This window comes from Caretta caretta, chromosome 8 (genome assembly GCF_965140235.1).
Source record: "Caretta caretta isolate rCarCar2 chromosome 8, rCarCar1.hap1, whole genome shotgun sequence".
NCBI lineage: Eukaryota > Metazoa > Chordata > Testudines > Cheloniidae > Caretta > Caretta caretta.
In genome coordinates, this window is record NC_134213.1 from 18,163,373 (window position 1) to 18,181,272 (window position 17,900).

General features: G+C 41.7%; 1 protein-coding gene across 2 annotated transcripts in view; it reads left to right on the top strand.

Moving 5' to 3' along the window:
• The first annotated feature begins 2,172 nt into the window (after positions 1–2,172).
• SH3RF2 (SH3 domain containing ring finger 2) overlaps positions 2,173–17,900 on the top strand; it is an 82,179-nt gene continuing 66,451 nt past the window's right edge. Inside the window, exons 1-2 of one of the 2 annotated variants that reach the window (XM_075131320.1) lie at positions 2,173–2,248; positions 3,470–3,979. In XM_075131320.1, the coding sequence (XP_074987421.1) occupies positions 3,599–3,979 (381 nt within the window). In that variant the 5' untranslated portion in view covers positions 2,173–2,248; positions 3,470–3,598. Of the gene's footprint in view, positions 2,249–3,270; positions 3,980–17,900 lie in introns of those variants that run through there. The other variant, XM_048859641.2, reaches the window with a different exon arrangement.

A 17,900-nucleotide genomic window follows, 5' to 3' on the forward strand; every position in this document is an offset into this window, starting at 1 on the left:
ACAGAGCTTGCTACCCCAGTTCCAAAACTCTCTGGGCTTGATTCTTCATTCTGTCCAGCCTTCCTAGTCCAATCTCAGATGGGACTACGATAATACAGATAATGATAATGTAAGAGAGCTCTGGTAAATTTGGGTCTAAAAATGAGTCATATATCCCTCCAAATGAGAATACATACAAAGTTAGTTATGAAACCTAGATTCAATCGGAAGTGACTAAAACATCCCCTAGTAACGATTTTTTTATTTCTTGTGACTACAACAGGATTTCCACATCCATAGCAACAACAGGATATGGCCCATTATTTTGCAATAAATGAGAACTAATTGAAGCGTAAAATGTATCTATTGAGCTAAATAACTTGGTCATGTAAAATGTAATGTCTACCACACTGTGATAAATTCTCAAAAATTATTTTAATAATTGATTAGTGTTTAACGTACCATAACTGTAATACCCAATCTAAATTAAATATGCATTTGGGAACCTTAAAAAGTGTTACCAGTATGTTCATAGATCCATGTCTTGTTTTGTTTTTAAACTATCCTATAATACCTTAAAGATGTGGAAACATCTTTTTGCGAATACAGACTAACACGGCTGCTACTCTGAAACCGATGTGGAAACTGTATCCTTACTGCTTTATTCCCTTTGCAATAAACATGTCACAATATTACCTTTTTCTCTTACTCTATGAATTTAAAACATTTAGAATGGTATAAATGAGTTTTTTTTAAAAAGCATATCATTTGTGGAACTCACAGACTTACGATGGGATAGAGGTAAATAGCTTACCAAGTTTCCTTAAAAGAATTATACATTGATCTGAACAAGAATACCATCTGCAGTTACTCTGACTGCGCCAGAGTCACAAAGGGACTTCGGCATTGCAAAGCAACACATCACACCACCTACCTTTTAGATTACCTAGAAAATCACTGGGATTCACAGAGCCTGGGGCAGGCACTAGGCTCCCAATACAATGAATGGGGAGAGAGAGGGCCCAACAATGGGATTCACAAAAGCCAGCACAGTGAGTTAGGAGCTGCCTACGTTAGCCAGTGGGAGATGCTGTGGCAAGAGGTATATCCTAAGCCCTGCTCTTCTCAGGGAGTTAGGTCTTTAACGTTAGATTCCTTTCTCCCCTCAGCTTGAAGGGGAGAAAGGATTTGCACATGGGTCTCCCACATCCTAAGTGAATGTCCTAACCACTGGGCTAAAAGTTAGATGGTGAGTACCACCTCCACCGCCTCTTCCAAAGGTATTTTGAATGGCATGCAATCTGGTAGGTAGCCTCTGCGCACACCTGCAGAATCAGGCCCCACAGCTGTCCTTCCTATCTTCCCCTGTTTTGTGAATCACACTGCGGCTTAGGCATTTGGGTTGCTAGAGTAAGGCATCAGTGCAAATGCCCGGAGGTAGAAACACAGGCATCTAGGGAACTTTTAGCCTGAAAATTTAGGTGCCGAGTAGGTTTTTAGGTGCCTACTGGGTTAGGTGGCAGCTGAGCAGGGGTTTTGTGAATGTCAGTGGCACCTAAATGTTGGACTTAGGCGTCTAAGTCCTTCTGCGACTTTAGCCCCCTGTATGTAGATAAGATATCACAGTGCTCAGGCTTGAAGACAAAGCTGATCATCAGAGCAGATCAGAAAGTGGATTCTCACTTCTGATAAAATATAACAAAGAGAGGTGCCATTGGAGAGGGTCTGTTGCCTCCATAACCAGTACTAGAAACAGGGTATTAGTCTATGGATCATTGGTCTTTTCCAGTATGACAAATCTAAACTGTTGTAATGCTAAGTTTAACTGCTGCCTATTTCTGAGACTGCATCTATCTTTTTTTCTTTGCTTCGTTTTGATTAAAGTGTTTATAGCAAGGAGGGTTTAAAAGTGGTTCCTGCCTTTTCCCAGAAACAAGCACAGTTGCATAGACAAGAAAGAGGAAGATCAAAATTCTGATCTCATTTATTCAGTGCAAGTCCAGAATAAACTCCACTGAGATCAGAACACCAAATCAGGATCTGGCTCCTAACCAGAACGATGGTACAGGAATTTCTTTCTGAAACTTGCTTATGAGTCAGGCAGTGAGAGAGTTAACAGGGCTGGACATGTAAGTTGATCTGTCAGCGAGTAACATACATAGTTGTTATGTTAAAGTTTTCAACAGGGTTGCAATTTGGGGAGAGGGAGAGCTCTTATCTCTTGAGCTGTGCAGAGCTGATTTTGTCTTAGAAGGGGCACAGATGCAAGGTTAGTGGTACTTCAAGAATTAGCAACCTGCTCGAGTTTCCTTTTGGGGCAGACATCTTCAAACACAAGCTTAACAAATGAAGTTATGCTGTTTATAATGTCCTTATCCGTGGGGAAATGTTCCAGTATATATTGATCAGGATTACTAGGCAAAGTATTCTACAAAATCTTTGTATTTAACGTGGCACAGGTGCCACACTGGATTTTCAGAGAGCAGGTTTCAGGGTTGGCAATATTTGTTTCAACATCAGAGGGGAAATGATTCCTGGTTAGGTTTCTTTTGCACACACACGCACACACACACACACACACACACACTTCTACTGTGTGTTATAGAACTGTAATTGTTTTCACAAGCCATAACTTGAATCCAAAAAATGTATACATGTTTCAGTGTAAACCAACATACAATTGTAAAAGGAGCTAAACAGGTTGAGTGACTTTACATTGTGGGAGGGAATAATGACTTCTCAGGCTGTTTTGGATACCCAAAGCAACTAGTCTAGGTGAGGATGAAATTGCAGAGCTCCTTAACTAAAGCAATACTAAACTCCTTAACTAAAGTCTCTCTTCAAGGTACAAGAATTATGTTTGTATTTGGGTGACTTTTTTTATATAGAATTGCTGCCAAAACTAGTAGAAAGAAAGCTAATTAGGAAAGATGTTAAAAATGAAACAGTGTGGGTGTGTGTGGGATTGTGTGTAACTAAACTGCTGTGTTAAGACTGAACATATTTACTCTTGACTCTATGGGATATTTACCAGAGGATCTCTGCTCCTGATCTGGTTTAAGTATTGTTATACTATTCATAATTAACATTAGAATAGACTGCAAAGCATTACAGCGAAGTTTTCCTACAGTACATGTGAGAAGGAATGTTCCTGTCTTGATTGAGTTAAGTTCCTAACTTGATTGAGTTGCCCTGCTCTGGGGCACTGGCATGAATTAGTATAGTTGTCTCAATCTGAGCTGCGGTTATTTATCTACCCTGACAAACAGAAACTTGGTCTCTCCTGCAGCAGACTTGAGCTTGAATACAATTCTTCTCACTAGTACTGAATCACAAATGACTCACTTCAAACTTGGATGTGAGAGCAAAGTATACATTTGCAAATTGGCTCGTGAGGCATTGCTTTGCAATGTAGGTGGGATAGGTTTCATACTGTAGCAGTCAAGTTCTGTTCTTTTTTTCCCCTCCTCCTCTCTTTTCCTTCATGCAGGATGGTTTTCTGAGTTCAGGATTTCAGTGTCGTTTGTGAAGGTACTGTAGCAACTGCTACCCAATGCTCTGGTGAATGTATCATGTGGACTTTCCTGGCCTCACGTGAGACTGGAGTTCTTCACTAAAGATGGACGATTTCGCCATACTTGACCTGTTGGAATGTCCTGTGTGCTTTGAAAAGCTAGATGTCACGGCCAAGGTGCTACCATGCCAGCATACCTTCTGCAAGCCTTGTCTACAGGGGATACTGAAATCCCAAAACGAGCTGAGGTGCCCGGAGTGCAGAACCCTAGTCTTCTGCAGCATTGACGAGTTACCGTCCAACTTGCTTCTAATTCGCTTACTGGACGGTGTCAGATATGGACAAAACGTTACAAGGTTTGGCTCAGTCCAAAGATCTCGGGTCCTGACCTCTCCTGCTTCCATCAGGAGAGACAGGGGAGATCCAAGAGGTTTACAACTTAATCAGTACAGGCTGGCACCAAATCCCAGGATCCATATGGAAGGGGTAAGGAGAGTCCATGTTTCTTAATATCTTCATAGGCAGAAAAAGTTGCATTATTATGAGTCAAGAACTATAAAAACCTTCATGTTAGTAACACTGCAGAAATACTTAAAAACAGGAGAGATTAATTCACTTGATTACAAATCTGCCTGCTCTCTCCCTGTGATATTTGGCTATTTTGAGTTGATCTCTGCAGTAACAACATTAAATCTCAAGCTTATCAAAAATAACTTGTCTTTCTGAAAATCAGGTTGCAAAAATTTCAAAAAAACAATTTTCATCGTGAGTTTTCTGGTGCTTGCTAGTTTCAGTTGTGCCAGAAATATGGTGTGCTCTGACTTGCAGATGATATTTTGGTACATATATCTCCCGTCCGAGATTAACTCAGGAAATGCAGAATCATGGAAGTTACAGATTGAAAAGTCTTTTCATTTTATCCATTGACTGAGACTGGTCTTTTTTTCCCTTCAGTGATTTTACCAGTCTAATTTTAGAAGTCCTCAGTGGCTTTTGCAGCATCCCATAAGAGCAGTTTTTTCTTATATATTCAACTCATGTTATTTGACCCTTTGAATAGGTTTGGTTCTGTCTGCATTTGGTGTAAAGGGTGGCATTAGGTTTTATTTTACCTGCACTGGATTCCAGTCCCTAATTTGTCATCGCTTCGATTCCTAGGCACTCTTCATATAATGCTAATCTAAATCCTTTTCATAATACTCAAGAACAAAGGGTTGTAAAGGCAGAGGGTATCTGAGTAGAACGATTGCCAGAGACATGAATTTATAAATGTATATACAGTGAAGAAACACACACTTGCATGTGCATAGTGTTTATGTAACATTTATGTACAAGCATATTTCTGTATACATTTAGAACCGGGTACAGTTTGTTATACTGTACCCTATATAAGTACAATTTGGTAGATGCATCCATTAAATCTCACAACCTCTGTTGAGTTAGAAACTCTTCTTGCATGTGTGGCACTTTAAAAAATGATATTTGAAGAATGAATCTCAGATTTTTCCCTTAGTGTGAGAAAATGTGATATTGTTGCCCGAGAAGTTTATGCACTGGACCTCCTTCTGATGTGGCCACCAAAGACCTGTGCAGTTTAGGGGAATTGATGGCTGTTATTGAACCAGTCCGTGGTTCAAATCGAGCATAGTTTGGTGGTAATGATCCAGAATTCCTACTTCCTGGCAGCTGTTGGGTGGTGTATGAGAAATATGTTGTATCTTTATTCCAATTTCCATCAATGGCACAGTGACATTAATGGGATCCCATTGCAGCCTTATCCAAGAGTCTGAATTTCCTTCAGTTATAGAAGTCTGTTTCTTTAAGGTCAGGACTGACATACATCACAGGGACAGCATGGGTAAGCATGCATTACCGCTGTGTGTTCTTGACCTAGTCTGTAGTAAATGAAGGGCTAGTGGTTCCAAGACTGTCAATCCACAACCTTTCATCAGCCCTAAATTCATATGATAAATAAGTAAATAAATAAATACATACACACATACAGAGGAGGGAAATTAGAAGACTTGCTTTGCTTCCATTATTATATTGTTACATTCATCATGCATGCTGCAGCAAATGAAATTTTACAATTGTTTGGTCACTTGCAATCTCCTTGTGACAGTAAAAAGTGAAAGGTGAGAGTTGTTCAACACCAGATTCTTTGCAAAAAAGGGAAGACATTTTATAAACTGCAAATCCCACTGGAGAGCACTAGCAAACTTGGTAGCCTATCGGTGGCTATTATTGTAATCCCAATGCGGTTATTAAGTGAGCAAACTGGCCTTATCGCTGCCAGTAGTCGTCTTTCATTTTCATTCCGTTAGGTCACTGGCCAGATAAGAAACCAGAGCAGGTCAGCATGGAGGAAATCAATCACCTAATTCTCTTGCACACATACCTGTTTTGCCACAAAATATATTTAACCCAGATCAGGCAAATTCTGGCTGCAACTCAAACCCAGTCCCAAACATTGTAGACTAATCACAGCCCAAAGGGCCTAAACTGCAATATTCATAGTGTGATTCATTAAGTGGAAGGTTTGGAAGGCACAATATCATAAGAAATCAATCTCCTGCTATTTACTTTATCATGTCATTCTTTAAATTATTGAATGAGTGAACGTAGGGCAAGTGAAGAGTTAGTTAGTCCTAGGGACTGAAGTTCTCTAGCCATGGAACAAATACATCAGATAGTGGATATACAAACTTCCTTTGACAATACCCTGATCTGTGTTCTTCGCCCCAGAGAACACCACATGGGCATTTCAGCCTCCATCACCATGTAACCCTTGGCCGCTGTATTAAAGCTGCCAATGAGAATGACAATCAGTGGCATGGCCAATGATGGGTTTTCCAATATAAAATAGCTCCCCTCTAGGAGCTAGAATTAATCACTGATTTATTTCAGAGAGGCTACTAGTCACTTATCAAATAGCAATTGTTTTCAGTCACTATCACTACAGGCTGACTTTGCACCTTGAGGTGAAAAGTTTCATAATTTATCCTGTTCAGAACCCTTGTGTCATCCAGCCCCCATTCAAAAGCTTAATTCCTTTTTACGATCATCTTACTCTTTTTTCTCTGTGTGCTTTAGATTTTACTTAGCTCTCAGAACAAGGAAAAACCTGTTGCTGATATTGTGCAGTGGCGTCATGCAGCTATTTGCTCCTACCAAAAACAGTTAAGATCAAATTACCCTTGAGAATCAGAATAGCTAGTTAGTTTATTCCCTGCTGGCTTGGGAAGAGTCCTAGACAACAGGACTGTGATGTTCTGTTCATTGTTCTGGCACTGCCTCACTGAGTAAGACCGAGGAAGTCACTTAACTTCTCCATGCCTTAGTCTACCCATCTGAGAAAAGGGTAGAACAACATTATAGGAGAGTGCTGTAAAGCTTAATTACTTAATATTGTAAAGCACTTTGAGATCCTCAGCAGTAAAGTACTGCAAAATGCAACATGTTTTGGTAGCCCAGTATATATATAGCAGTGACATATTTCCTTAGCTGCTGTACTGGGTCATTCACACACACCCCTAAGTGAACTAGCCCTTAGTGTTGACTCTCAAACAGTAACAATTAACCTCAGACGTGCTTATAGTGTAAAAATTCAAGACTAAGAAATTATGGCTGATCTTGTCGACATCATGGGAGTGTTTGAGTTTATGTTCTCTAATCACCAAGATAAATCACGGTAATCTGAGGCGTCCATAAAAATGGAAGTTGTTGCCCATGTTGTGAACATAGATACATAGAGGGAAATGGTTTTCTGGTTAAGCAAATTGGGAGGAAGGATAGTCTTCTGGTAACAGCACAGGAGTAGCAATCTGGAGGCCATTTCTTCCATCAGACTCTCTGTGCGACCTTGGGCAAATACCAAATTATAAAACCCACATTGACTTCAGTGGGATTGGGATTAAAGTACCTTAGTTCTCCCATCTGTAGAATGGTGATACTTACCTAGCTCAGAGGTATTGTACATTGTGAAGTTAAAATTATTTGATATTTGTAAAGCACTTTAAGACCTTGGGCTAGAAGGTGCTGAAGGAGCCTTTTCCAGTGCCCACTGAAGTCATAGGGAGTCTTTCCATGGGCTTTGGCTCAAGCTTTAGATGTGACTAGCATTATTATTATATAGCTAGGATGAATGGATTTTGAAAGACAGCAGCCTGGTCTCTTGGGTATTTTTAGATCTCATAGCTGTAGAAGAATAAGTTTGAACTTCTGATATGATTTCCCTCTCTCCTGATCCTCTCCAGCGGCTTTCATAATGTTCTTGAAATGACTTGATTACAAAAAAAAACCCCAGTTTAACAAAGTGTAGTGAAAACCTCTGGGAAGATACAGAGAAATCTCTTGAAGCCTATTGATATCTAGCTCACTGTTTGCATTCAGATGAACTGTAACAATGATTCAAATTGGTGACTCTTCTCAGTTTAAGATTTCTGAAAAACAAGCTATTAGACCCTCTGATAAAGAGCAATCTATTCCTAGGAGAAAACCCACCTACTACCTTCTCGCCACCGTTATTTCCCATTTGATGCAGAGTAACACGTGAGGCTGCCCTGGACATTCTCCACGATATTATTTTTTAAGAACTCCTAAAGAATCTTCATTAACATTTTAACCTTCCCCACCCCCTCCTCTCTCCTGCCCCTGCCACATATACACAAGGAGAGAAACCACCCGCCTACACACCTCTTCTGTTATTCCACATCCTTCCCAGCACCTCCCCAGTCGTATTTAATCCTTTGCTCCATCAGCACCAGGCAGACTCAACACATTCCTGCAGTATAATAAACAACTGTCTTCTAGATCTCAGCAAGCAACCCACTTATGGACTGGATCTGTGAGAACAGTTTTGCACATGGTGAAATTAGGGGAATTCACCTCAGCGATGTTTTTACAATGGAGGCTGGGGTGAGCCAGACATCTTTGGGGCACATTCAATATTTACAGTTAGAATTTCTGAGAAGGTAGCTCTTGAGGGAGAGTTGAAAGCATTATTTTATTTTTAAATGTTTCTCATTTGGGGCATGATCCAAAGCCCACTGAAGTCAATGGAAAGGCTCCCATTGAAATGAATGAGCTTTGGATCAGGCCCTGAGATAGCTCAGTGAGATTAGCATCTCATTTGTAGGAGCTTCCATAGTTCATTACAAGGCTAACATCAGTCACTTGCTTGTGTGTGCATGGATGCAGGGTCCATGTATGACTGTAGTCGGGAAGATCAGTGATGCCCAATGGAAATCGTCTCTCTTCCCTTCCATGGGAAGCTGTGCGTCAGCCTCAAGCTACTTCCTCTTACAAGGCTAATAAAATAATCTATTCTGTTCCTTGCCTCACTGCACCTAAGATGTGTCATGAAAGGCAGAATCGGGAATACAGTTTTCTTCCACTTAGGAAGCCATCCTACTAACATATGGAGCTGAGAGAGATGGAAAGAGCTTAGAGCTGGGCACAAGAAGACCGTTTGCTTGGATTCTCAACTCCTGGCAAGCCTCTTGTTGCCACTCATACTCAGCAAGCTGTTGCTCTTCAGCCTCTTGAGCTCCGGAGGAGTGTTCACAAAGCCAAAAAACTAAAACAAATCCCATCACCACAGAGCAAGCAAAGAATTCAAACCATTCCAAGCGCAAAGTGCATACGACCCTCAGCAGAGCTGCTGAAATAATGTTATCTAGAGACAGACCGTAGCCAAGAATTTCACAGCCAGAGCCAAACTCCTACAAAGGGAAAGGGTGTTTTATAGTTCCAGCGCATCTCTAAATATTTTTTACCTGGTGGTACCTAAATCATTTGTATTTTCATGCTCTGCACATGTGAATACAATGTAATCTGTTTATATATCATACACAAATACATATGTGAATCATTATACAAACACCACAGAAGTGCAGCCACTTCTGAAGCGGAGGACACAGACAATTGAATAGTGCACAGCCTACTGCTCAAGAGCCAGGGGCAGGAGGAATTTTTGCAAAGGAAACCAGGGCAAACCTCAACTGTTACAAATAGTGCTATGAGATCTTTAATGCCTATGTAGAAAGCATAAGACTTTTGCTTTTAAAAGTGTTATCTGAAAGATTCCCCACACAATAAACTGCATAGACTCAATCTAACAGAGGGCTAAAGGATTTGCTGGGAACTGAATGCTAGGGAGTGTAAATAATTTAACCTGAATACTTTAGACTGTTAAAAGCCATCCTCTCCATGTGCAATATATGGTTACTTTCTAGGTGAGGGCATACTTCACAGCTCAGGGGAAAAGCTACAGCATGGATACAAACTAAATAAAATACATTTTTGACAGTCGTGAGAAGAGTGAAACGTTTCCGTGTGGAGCACTATGCATGAAGCTTCCATGGTCCTCCAAAGTGTAGCAGGGCCAAACTATACCCCAGACACAGATATTCTCTTCATGAATCATGCCACTAAACTGCTATTTGGGCGATGAACATTATAGTGCATGGAAAATACAGGAAAAAAACAGAGGCAGGCAAAAATATCCAGATAGTATGAAACTCTGCCCTTAGAAACACAGAAAATACTAGTCCACCTGAGGCCTATGTTCTTGTCTCAGTGGAGAAACCCCCCTGCCCCCCCCCCCCACACACACACACAGAGGATTTTATGGGAGACAGACAGATACCTCCTCTGTTGAGATAAAAATACAGTATACTCCAACGTCGCCACCTTCACACTGAGTCCTATATATAGTGACTATGCCTTGCTATTCTCTTCTCTTCTGAAATCATCTCCAACTCCTTTTTGAATTGACAGACAGGATTTACTTTGCCTGCTCTTTTGAAACTATGCCTCCAACATTCTTTGCACTGGCAACCAGGATTCCAGAAAGAGGAGACAAGTGCAGCAGGAAACAAGTTATGGACCCATTGCAATACTTAGCTTTCCTCCCCTTGCATTCCGCTCCTTTCCAGTCTCAGGAATGACCTAACAGCACAAGGCAAAATCCTGTCCTTACTAATTAGAGTCAGGTTGGGCTTGGAGGGGAAAGGAGTGGATAGATGCTGAGCATGCATTAGGAACAAGAGCTTTCCTATCAATGCACACTGACTCAGGGTAAGGCACACGCTGCTGTTTCTTTTAAACGAAGGACCATTTTCTCCCTGGCTAGCAGCTACTGCAGGCAGTGGTATACGTGCTGCTCACTTGGGGGTCTGTTCATGCCACGCTGGCTGCCATTGTCTACCAGCTAGAGAGGAAGTCAGTTCTCTTTCCATTCCTAGGGCTGGGCTATGCTGCTGGAAAAGGACGCAACCTATGCCCCCTTTCCCATACTATTGCCCCAGGTCAGGATTTGGCTTATGGTGACCAAAACAGCATAGGGTATCCTACAGTGTCATCAGTTAAGAGATCCAGGGAGCCAACGTTCCTCCCCCACAGGGCTTTTGCACTTCCTCAAAGTTCCATAGGCTGCTGAGCAGAGGGGCGGAGGATGGCCTGACACCTTTAAGCGGAGGTCCTGTACCAAATTAGTACAGCTGCTATTAGAGCAGTGTGGATTTCAGCACCACTGACATTTGATCTGACTGCCCCTCTGTATGGACGGAGGGCAGCTGGGCCAAATTTCATTGGGTTGTGTTGACACCTGGCCCATGGGATCTGTTCCTGAATGGCAGAGCATAGAGGAGTCCATTAAGAACTTGGCCCCTGGTAGCACTGGCTCATGCCCAATGTGGGTAAGAGACGGGAGGTTCCCCAACTGAGGAAGACCTGGGGATTTTACAGGGGGTGGGGAGGAAACTGGAATTTACTCCACTCCTAAAAAAAAAAATCTGAATTGGCACCACTGGTATCCTACATGTGACTTGACTAATGATTTCCCTAGTGCTAGAACAAATAATGCAGTTTGCACTGTGCACCCTCTGTGCATCACAACGTTGTTGGCCCCCCTCCCCCAATGGTCTTAGTGTGGTAATTGACGCCTAGTGGAATTAGAAAGCAAATTCACTGAAATGCAGAGAGCCTGACAATATGAACAGCAAAAGAGGCTAGCCCTAGAGATACAGCACGCTTTCAAGAGGCAGCACTGCATGCTACGTTTTAAGGTCTCTATATGTCTCCTGCTAGCCTATGAAAAATATAGTTACCAGTGTGTACAGGATACAGCAAAACTTTCAGTCATGTTCATTAGATGGAAGCACAATCCAAAACCACAGCTATAAACACCCTCAGTGATGAGGATTTCAGCTCTGAATGGTGCAGCATTAGGAACTCACTAGAAAGGCCACTCATGTAAGAACTTTAGAAGAAAATTTAATCTTGGAGCAGGAGAAAGGATGAAGCACACAAATTCACCTAAAAATGTGAGTAGGGATAAACGGGCTCAGTATGGGGGAACTGAAGAAATTATCTGGCCTGTCTTATACAGAAGGTCAGACTAAATGATCTCATGGTCCCCTCTTACCTTAAAAATCTATGAATCTACTAATCACTTACCTGGTTAGAAACCTCTAATCCAGCTGTGCTGGGTGATGATGAGCAAGAATCATACTAGTAATGCAGAGAATGAACCAAATAACTACAGGGAGAAAAAGTCCCCCCTCCTGAACCCATCTATCAGTAACATGGAAAGACTGCAGAGATATTTATTTATCTCTGATCCATTACAGAGCACCCTATACTCTTGTTCACGCAACTGGTAGGGGAACAAAAATGACCATACATGAGCCAATTTTGTGCTCCATGCAAACTCTCAGCTGTTTACCATCCCACAGCATGAGTGCAGTTCTGACTTGGCATGCATGGAGAAAGCGACACATAGTGTGTACGGGTTTGCAATAAATTAATCACGAAAAAGAAAGCAAAGAGGTTGGATTAGGGTAGTGCCGAGCATTGACAAATAGCAAAATGACCTGCCCTAAATCTCAAAAGCTGGTTTCCCTAGTTTTACAAAATTAGGTCCTGAATAGCAAAACACACCCCAAAAAAAGTGTTTTAATTTGTTACCAAGGCAATGAGTCAGACTCAGATGGCAAGTCAGGAATAGAATAACCCAGGCTTTTAGCAGAGTGCTATGTTCATCTATTAAATACTGCAGTTGGAGGCATGGATGGGGAAAGTCTTAGACACTTTTATTTTCCGGTCAAATATTCCACACTGGTGGTTGGTTGGGTTTGTGATCATGGAGTTCAAATCAAATGGATTGATTTTGTAATTTTCATTGCTGGACAAAAGGGGAAAGAACAGGCAGATTCATGGGTCAGTTTTTAGTCTGGGGTTATTCTAAAAGATGATCTGAGAAGTCTGAGGCTAGCTTTTCACAGGAAGAACACTGATTCATTGCTTCAATTTTAAACTCTTCTCTTGGTCTCCTTCAGTTCTCCTCCTCGCTAAGAAAACTATAGCATTTGCAGATAAATGTTGGCTTTTGTTTTGTAGGTATTATTTATGAGGCATTCACAGCAAAAGATGCTTCTTTAGCAGGCACTTTGAGTAGCATTGATACTGTCTTCCATATATATATAGGTAGCAGAATGAGACAGCTACATACTATCCTTCCCCAGCATCAGACTGGCACACAAAGAATCTAGTGAGAGATGAGAAGAACTTCTGAGAGTGATCTTGGCAGTGGTGTCAAGCTGTACACTCACTATCATTAGGGCCCAGAATGATGGGGATGGTCTCTTCTCCTTTAAGAGAGTTGGGAATGTCTTTGTGATCTTCCAAATGGTTCCATCGCTGCTTGGCCTACCACATGCATTGGTTATCTAGACACATACTGTCATCTTTTTGGCAGCCCTACCTCTCTATGAGCAGTATCATCTTCCTTCTCTTGTTCAAGTACCACATAATGCACAGACACGTCATCTGGATTATGCAGGCCACCCCTCTTGACTCAAAGTCTTCAGGCACCTACTCTGTGATGAAAATTCCCACCCAGCTTGTCACAGTACTTACTGAGGCCCTGGTCAAGAGTGCATGCAGCCAAGAGACCGTGTAGAGCAGGGATAGTCAATTATTTTTTGCCAAGGTCCAAATTTCTTGGTCAAGGTATAGTTGAGGTCCAGACTCCACAGAAAAGAATAAAAAAAACAAACCAATGATGATAAATAAATAAAAAGATTTTGGGGTCTATTCGAAAGCATCTAGTGGTCCGGATTTGGTCTGTAGTCTGCCAATTGACTACCCCTGATGTAGAGTATGAGCATCAAGGTCTTCCTGTTGTTGTTGGGGCAAGGTCTGGTAGACCCAGTCATTCACATCCAAGCTAATGGTTAGAAGCATGTGCCATGATTAACAATATTCTGCTCTGAATTAACTTGCTGCAGTGCCTATGAATCACATACTGCAGTGCCTATGAAGAGAGAGTTTGGGGCCCTGTGCAATGATTCTTACAATGGAGAACAGCGACCTTTCAGATGATTTCCTTTTCCACTTGACCTCTCTGAACAAAATCTCTGGGGTTTTGTACCTTGGCCAACTTTCTGCTCTGCAGAGGTTCATACCTTCCATGGGCAAAGACCTGGACAAGAGGACCCAATAAATCTTTTCCATATGTAATTCCTGTGATTACACAGGTAACCAGCTTTCCTGCTAGTGGAGCATTAGCAGATGACCACCTCTAGTGATTGCTGCTGCTATAAGCAAACTATCAAATGTCCATCCCCTAAAAGCCCACAGTCACCCACTCAAACAGTTACTAAACACTCTGCTGTCCCTGACATTTTCCTGCCCTTGGTGATAAGCTCAATGGTCAAATTTGCCCTACTCTAGGAGAATTTAAGGATACTGATGGCTACAGAGACAAGCAATAAGATTCTTAAATCAGAGGAACAGAAGCAAAATACAAACTTCCCACTGCTATTGACAATAATCCTGGGTGAGGATTAAACTGTGGTTCTAAAGTACAAAGAATCAGGATTGAACATGTTGAGGGCTGGCACATTTTGTTTCTGATGCCGTTTAAAAATCATGACACACAATTTAAACAATGTCCCAGATTGCTGACACAGTGGTGGGGAAAAAGTCCGATAGCAATAACCATGAATGGAACAGCTGTAAAAGGTTTGATGCAGACGCTGCAGCTCACACATGCCTGTTGTAGCTACCACCAGCAGCAAATCTACTGTGGCTCCCATAAGCTACAGGACCAAGATGATACATACTGCTGACAAATCCTTCCCCCTACTTCCTCCTTCCACCTCCCCAAGAAAGAAGATAGGAAAAGGTGAAGATGGATTAGGGACAGATCTGAATAAATCATCCTACCACCTACATAATATTGTATGTACAAAAGAATTTGTAACCGTCAAATGAAGCCAGATTCACGTATAATCCCTGAATTGTACTTTGTTTTGACATTAATTCTGCCTATCTAAAAATGTCAGATACAGTAATACTTAATATGGTAGTTTCATCATCCTGACCTGTTGTGCGGTATTACTGTGCACTGTTAAATAGCTGATGTGTTCCACCCCCAGGATGGGTGCATTTCAGTAGTGAGTCATGTAATTTCAAAGTGTGAAATGCTTTGAGATCCTTTGTGATAAAAGGAGCAAAGTATTATCTTTAATCATTTTTTTCTGCGCTGTTTCAGTCATGACCCCTCCCAAGAAAATAGCCGCAACTTTACACCAAATTCACTGCATGATGTAACTGTGGGTGTGGTTGTGTATCGAATGCAAATTAGGGAAGTGCTGTGATCTACATTGGTGAAGCACCACTGGCTGCCGTGCAGATGCACAGCTACAGCAGAGTAGAAATTAGCCCAGTAAGCATAATTTACATACTCTTTACTTTATATTACATGCTTTTATATACTATGTTTGGTTACTTTTCCTGATATCTTTCTTCAGTCTGTTACACCCCCTTACACCTGGTTTCTGACCAATTTACACCCAATGGGTAAATTAGGCCAGTGTTTTCCATACTTTGCTAAATCTACATCACTTACATCATCAGCATCCATATGAGTTGCAGCCAGTCCCACCAGGTCTGAACATGGCTCATTCATTAACTAGAGCCACAAAGTGGCTTTCACCTAACGTCTAAAATGAATGAGGAGAAAATAAGGCAGATTTGGTGAATGCTATTAAAGTACTTTCACAGGGCATGGTTTTATTCTCCCTGGTGTAAAAACAGGCTGCAGGGGAGATGCTAGCATTCCTCCTGAGGGGGGAAATAATGCAAAAACTACCCAACTGTCTGAATTCACAGAACATAATTATATGAAGAGATTGAAATGACAAGTTTGATGGTTTTGTTCTATGTGACAAGGCTGACGTTAATGCTGTTAAAAAGAAGAAAAACAGAATTGTAATGGTAATGAACTTACCTTCAAATGGGTTCCTTTCAAGCAGTTGGATCCAAAGAGCTTTGGAAACTTTGTGAAGTGATTGTACAAACTCTATAGATGTAGGGATCACTTCTCCCATCTTTGAAATGCTGTCCCCTCTATTAAATGGGGGGTAGCAATGGAGATATAGGTCAGTTATTGAAATGGAGTTTCTAGTGCTTGTCTTTCTTCTGAGAAGGGTGGAAGTCAATACAGCAATAAAAACCTGCCTTCTATCTCTATGTGGTTCTAGCACTATACGAGGATGCACAAGACCTGGATTCAGTTCCCAGATCTGCTACAGGCTTCCTATGTGACTTTAGGCAAGTCAGTTAACGTCTCTGTTCCCCATCTGTAACAACACTTCTTCCCCCACCCACTTTGTCTCACTTGCCTTTTCAGATTGTAACTTCTTCTGGGCACAACTTTCCGCTACTATGTGTATGTACAGCACCTATCACAATGAGACTGTGATCTTGGTTGAGGCCTCTAGGCGCTACCGTAATATAAATCATAATAATGACTGATAGCAGCAAAGTCATTGTAAATGAGAATTGTTAGATTGGGTATTTGTTTCAGAGCTCAAGCTTCCAATTTTGGCACTCACTCCACATGTGTATTCTGTTATTTTCATTTGCATAACAGAATAGTCTGTCTGCACACTGCCAGAAGTCAAGTAGCACAGGTACCATGTATGTTCCATGCCATGTCTGTGCCATGTCTTCACTTCTTACATGTAAGAAAAACAAAATGATGTGTACTACCACTTGAACAGCAAAAAATCCAGAACAAAAATGAGGTGACTGAAGCAGTATGAAGCCATGTCTATGGGAGGAGCACTTTACCGGAATAGAAATCCTGATACCAGCAAAGTTCCTGGTGTGGATGCAGCTAGACAGCAAAGCTCCACTTTGTTCCAGAAGAGCAAAGCAACCCCTCACAAATGGAACAAGCTATTCCTGTACGAGTGCAATTTTGCTGGTACCTGTATAGCTGTGTCTACACTAGGGACCACACCTATGTCAGTCAGGGATAACACCACTTCATGCCCAGCTGACATAATCATTCTGGCAAAAGTCTGGAGTGTAGAGTTGGCCTAAGTAAACGTTTGCTATCAAAGAAGTGCAATAGTGGGAGAATTTAAGACAAAGGCTAGGGTAGACACAGCCCAAGCCAGCAAGTTATCTATAATAAGCGTATAATCGTGCCAAATTGTAGTCCTGAAACTTCAATAACAGTTTCACTTATCTGTTAAAAAGTTAAGTAGGTCTGGCAAGATATAATACGCTTCCCTGGTCTTAAACAATGGGAATTTGTAAGTTATTGCATAGCGTGCACAGTGATTTGGAATTGAGAAGTCTTCATGCTTGTGTGTGTCACGGAGGTTGAAAGGAAAGGGAATATGGCTAAAATGAGATGCATTTATAAGAGAAAGGGTCAACAGATCATCCTATTCATATCTATACTGGCTACTCCTCATCTTTTGTTTTAAAGGGGAACTTAGTGCAGGTGAGATACGATGGATTGACCAAACTGGAAACAGTTTAGCCAACAGAAATGGGTACAACATGTGCAGCATGAGCACAGATTGCCACACCCCATTCCACCAATGTGCTGCAGATATAATCTACAGAAACCACTCCTAGAGCTGAGCATATAGCTCACTGTGTTGAGTTACCCGTTGTCTCTCTAGTGAGACTGCAAACAATTCTGAAAACCTTTAACTCATATAAATAGACCTTTGCAGTCAATCGGCCTGCGCGTATGATTCAGGACTGCTCAGGGGAGTAAAGGTTGGCAGGATTGAAACCACGGCTGTGTCTACACTTAAAGCGCCACCGTGGCAAAGCTACAGTGCTGCAGCTGTGCTGCTGTAGCATTCAGTGTGGCCACTTACGAAAACAAGGGGAGGGGTTGGCCCATCGCCATAGGTGTTGCCACAGGTAATCCACCTCCCTGAGATGTGATAGCCAGCTTGGCAGAAGAATGCTTCTGTTGACCCAGTGCTGCCTACACCAGGAGCTGAGTCTGCTTAACTATGTCACTCAGGGGTGTGGATTTTTCACACCCACGAGCAACGTAAGTGGGTTGACTTACCTTTGAGTATCG